General features: G+C 33.7%; 1 protein-coding gene across 1 annotated transcript; it reads left to right on the top strand.

The window, feature by feature from the left end:
• The first annotated feature begins 1,261 nt into the window (after positions 1–1,261).
• On the top strand, positions 1,262–3,954 carry LOC124885218 (pre-mRNA-processing protein 40A-like). Its single transcript, XM_047403481.1, has 5 exons — positions 1,262–1,766; positions 1,847–1,939; positions 2,934–3,041; positions 3,137–3,189; positions 3,756–3,954. The coding sequence occupies exons 1-5, from the start codon at positions 1,707–1,709 to the stop codon at positions 3,937–3,939; spliced, it is 498 nt and encodes a 165-aa protein (XP_047259437.1). The 5' UTR covers positions 1,262–1,706; the 3' UTR covers positions 3,940–3,954.
• Positions 3,955–4,340: the final 386 nt, after the last annotated feature.

Genomic DNA, 4,340 nt, shown 5'->3' with positions numbered 1-4,340 from the left:
ATTAGTGATTGTGTATAGTCTAATGAATCTCAGCTGTAAATTTCAATTTACAACAAGATATTATTTTCACAATTAGTATCATTTGTCATTCAAAATATGAAATTCATTTAGAATCTCATAATGTATTGTCAACTAGATGAAGACATATGACTGAATGTGTTACGACTAAAGTTAAATCATGATTAAAATATAAAATGTAACAAATATTTAGATTACATTTATGAAAAACATATAAATAATTATAATATATATGTATATCGGTTCGGTTTGGTTATTTTGTCGGTTATTTTAGAGTAAAACCAAACCAAACTAATCCAAATTAGTATCGGTTTTTTAAAATTCAAATCCAAACCAAACCTAACCAATATAGGTTTTATTTAATCGGTTTGGTTTGGATCGCGGTTCAGTTTGGTTAAAAACCAAACCGTGAACACCCCTAGTTGGCGGTGGATATAATTAGAATAATGGAAGTGGTAGGTGTGTAGCGGCTGGCAGTGTAGTTGGTAGTGATGTTGGTTGTGATAGTGGAAGTGGTTGGTGGTGGTGAAAGGTGATTGTGGATAGAGTGGTGGTGAATTTTATCCTACACAAGAATGTCTGCAAATGATATTTAGACTTGGTTCCACATCTGAATGATTAAGACTTACTCAAACCTATTAAGAGCTAAAATCCTAATAAAAACAAATGCACTTAATGGTTTGAGGTCTGAACAGGTTCATAAATCCAATAAGTGCAAACAAATGAGACCTGAAAGTAGTTTGTCTTGTCAAGTTTCGACCATGTTTTGTCCATTTGTACCACACCCCAGTTTTGATTTCACTTCGGATGATATCGTGCAACTTAAAACTCAATTCAAAATATATTGTGTTGTCAACCATATAAATAGGACTAAATAAACTTAGTGCCAGAATTCGCCTCTGAAGAGGTAGTTGAGATGTAATGAAAGTAAAGGCTTAGAAAAGATTAGCCTCGGAAAAAGTTCCTGAGAGCATCTCTGTTTCTCTAAATAAAGTTGCATCTCCCTCACTATGATTTTTTTTGCTGTAATACACACTTGCGACCAACTAAACGATATATTGTTTCATCCTCTGCCCTTTCTGAAAAGAATTGAAGTTGAATGATCAAATGTTAATAGCATTTATCTCCTTACTTGATGAAAGAGGGAGTTTACCTGGTATCCTAGCATGGTAATGATCCTGTTCGTACTCTTATTCAATGATTGAATTTGGTAATGTTTTCTTGAGTTAGGCTCTTTCTATGGGATGGTGAGAGTTATACATAAACTCAGATGCTGAAAATATTTTCTTTTTCCCTTGTAAGATAAAGATGTCAACTTCTATCTTTAAAGTTTGTATTACTGTTTGTGTGCATAAATGATTCTTATTAAGTAAATATAACGAAAGTGCTGTTAACAGAGATGCTATCCATTTTTATTTATTCACTTTTTTTCTATTATCCAAACAGGGGTGCTTGATTTTTCCTTCAATTTAACCTGATCAGTGCAATTAAGTTTATGTGTCAAGTGTCTTGTGATATTGTAGATGACTTTGAACAAGTGGAGAAATATTGGTATTCATGAAAGAAATTTCATCCCCATCACCCTGCTTGTAATTTATAGACTTTATGGTAACTCAAATGCATGGACAAGTCTCCATTTGGTATCCTATTTTTGTTACTGATAAGCATTCTGAATTTGTGTTACTTGTATGTTGCTTCAGTATCTTGATGACAAGTCACAAATTAAAGATGCAGTTAGGATGGCCGAGGTAATCACCACTCTTTATTTTAACCTCTGTTGTGCTTCGGTTAGTACCTAATATTTTGGCTGAGCCGTCTCTACTTTCAGATTGGATTGACATCAGCCTGGACGCTTGATGATTTTAAGGTTGCAATCGCCAAGTATATTAGCTCTCCACCAATGTCAGATACCAACTTAAAGGTCTAATTATGGCTAAGCACTGTATACTGTTTTACATCGACCCATGTTGAATTGAATGTTGTGAAAATTGAAGTACCCCATTCACTAAATGGATTTCTATGTATTTGTCCCCTTTTTGTCTTTGGGACAAAAGCATAAGTAGTACCTCCATATTATGTTTCACTAGAAGTCGGTCAGTTTGTGATTGCTAAATTGGCAACTCGTAGGTAGTCAACTGTGGTTAGTGGCATTTTCCTTTAGTATCAACCATAACCTATCCCACATTAAATTTGGATCTTCTTGTAATGGAGTTACTAGAAGAGTAGTGTGTCGGTTAGCAAGTAAGCCTGAAACCTTCAAGAATAAAGACGAGGACCACATTGATCAAATATTTGGTGTTAGCTTTTGCTTCCAATTCTTCAGTTTTGGTACCATTTTCCTTAGTTTTTATTTCCTGGACGGCGGTGTTTAATATTACACCTACCGCACATATCTTAAGTTGCTTAATTCAAAGCAATTTGCCTTGTAGTTTTCTGTTTTTACGGTTAGTGGATAAGAGTTTTACTCTACGAAACTGGTTAAACAGCAAAACTGGATGATATCAATGATCATTTGCTATTTTTGTAATGAGGATATTCTTCATATATCATTTGGATTTTGGAGGTTATTTATGGTCATGGCGTATAATCTATGTATGTGGGAAGAGGGAATTGCAAGGGATATCTTGTCGAAGAATTATGCTTAGACGATTGGGTCTCTTAAGGCTTTTAGTTTACTTTCAATAGCTCAAAACTTTTGTAAAGCATTTTATCAAAGATTATAATGTGAGGAGTTACTCCAAAAGATGGTAATAATACTCTTACATTATATCCCCTTGCCTTCCAAACGAAGGAATAAGAGGACATACATGGATTATACTTAATCTTATTCCATACTTCCTTTCTAAACTTTATGTTCTACGCGTTTGGGCTTGCCGGGTCATTGAGTATTGAATGTGCATATTTCATCTGCATAGTTTTTCTTTGAGGAGTTACTGGAAAGAGCCAGGGAGAAAGAAGAAAAAGAAGCTAAAAAGCATAAACGTCTAGCAGATGAGTTCTATGAATTTCTTCATGCATCAAAGGTATAGTAAACAGTTTACAATCTCTCACATTGCAATGGATGGGATCCCAGGATATTTCCTTTAAACCATAATCTATTTGTTTGCTGTGGTTGCAGGAAATTACTGAATCATCGAAATGGGAGGACTGCAAATCCCTCTTCGGAGATAGGCAAGTAGCTTCTTTTGCTTTTATTGATCTAGAATTAGTAACACGATTGCAAGGACCATTGGAGAATGATAATTGATATTATTTTCAAGGACCAACTCCTTCGATATTCTAAACTCAGTAATTCACATAGTTCTAGAATGTACCTTAGAATAATAGCTGTGTTGAATTATTTGTTGTTTTATATTCCTCAACATTTAGGTAGGCTATTTCTTTATAGTATTAGCATGAATTACCATTTCGTTAAGTGATTTTTAATGTTGAACTAATCCCTCTAGAAATTAGTTGATGTCAATTATTAGTTGCTCCAACACTGGGCGTTTAATAGCTCTAGCAGTTAGTTTTTAAATTTCTGACATTTGTGATTGTTTTAGTTTTTTAATTTTTGGCATTTGTGATTGTTTCAAGGTTCTGATGAAGTATGCTGCTAAATCTCTAGTTTCAATTTTTTTAGCCTCTTTGGCTATAAAATGAAATGCTCTGGATTTTTATCTTTTTATTCATAATCTCATGATTCTCATTATGTCGTAACATTGAATGTGAATTTCTTTGTTGTTATTATTTTACAGAATAATGGGTGATGAGGGCTTGCTGCTTGAAATATTTAACAAATTTGTTAATGAACTAAAAGAGAAGGAACGCAAGCGTCAAGAGGATAAGGTACTTGAATTACTACAAACCCTTATTCTTCTGCTACTTTCGGGTGGGGGTAGTAGATGTGTGGATGTGATTGTGGTTGATATTGTTCTGTGAAAATTTTGACTTTTTGAGAGTCGCCACTTAATTTTGAAAAAGAATTAAGACATTTTTAGAGAGTTACTGCAAACGATTCAAAATAGAAAAATCGTTTTAAGTTAGAGATTCTTGATAAGCGGTTCCTATTAATGTTTTAGGAAGGTATTAGGCACCTAAAATGTCCGCTTACTTGCGGTTATCCGGAATGTTTGAAAATCGTCTTTTGATTAACTTTGAAAAAGTTTATTTTTTGAAAAGAAAAGCCATTTTAAGAATATTTTGGTGTTTATGCAAAACCAGTTTTTTAGCAACTTGACTAAGTATTTTACTAGGTTCGCAAAACACACGTAAAACAAGTAAGCAAATAGAAAAAAGGAAAAGGGGAGAAGTAGTGATTTAGGCTTTTAAGCCCAAACCGT

This window comes from Capsicum annuum, unplaced genomic scaffold, assembly GCF_002878395.1.
Source record: "Capsicum annuum cultivar UCD-10X-F1 unplaced genomic scaffold, UCD10Xv1.1 ctg4274, whole genome shotgun sequence".
Classification (NCBI taxonomy): Eukaryota; Viridiplantae; Streptophyta; class Magnoliopsida; order Solanales; family Solanaceae; genus Capsicum; species Capsicum annuum.
The sequence above is the reverse complement of the archived record's forward strand: the minus strand, read 5'-3'. Positions and strand labels throughout refer to the sequence as shown.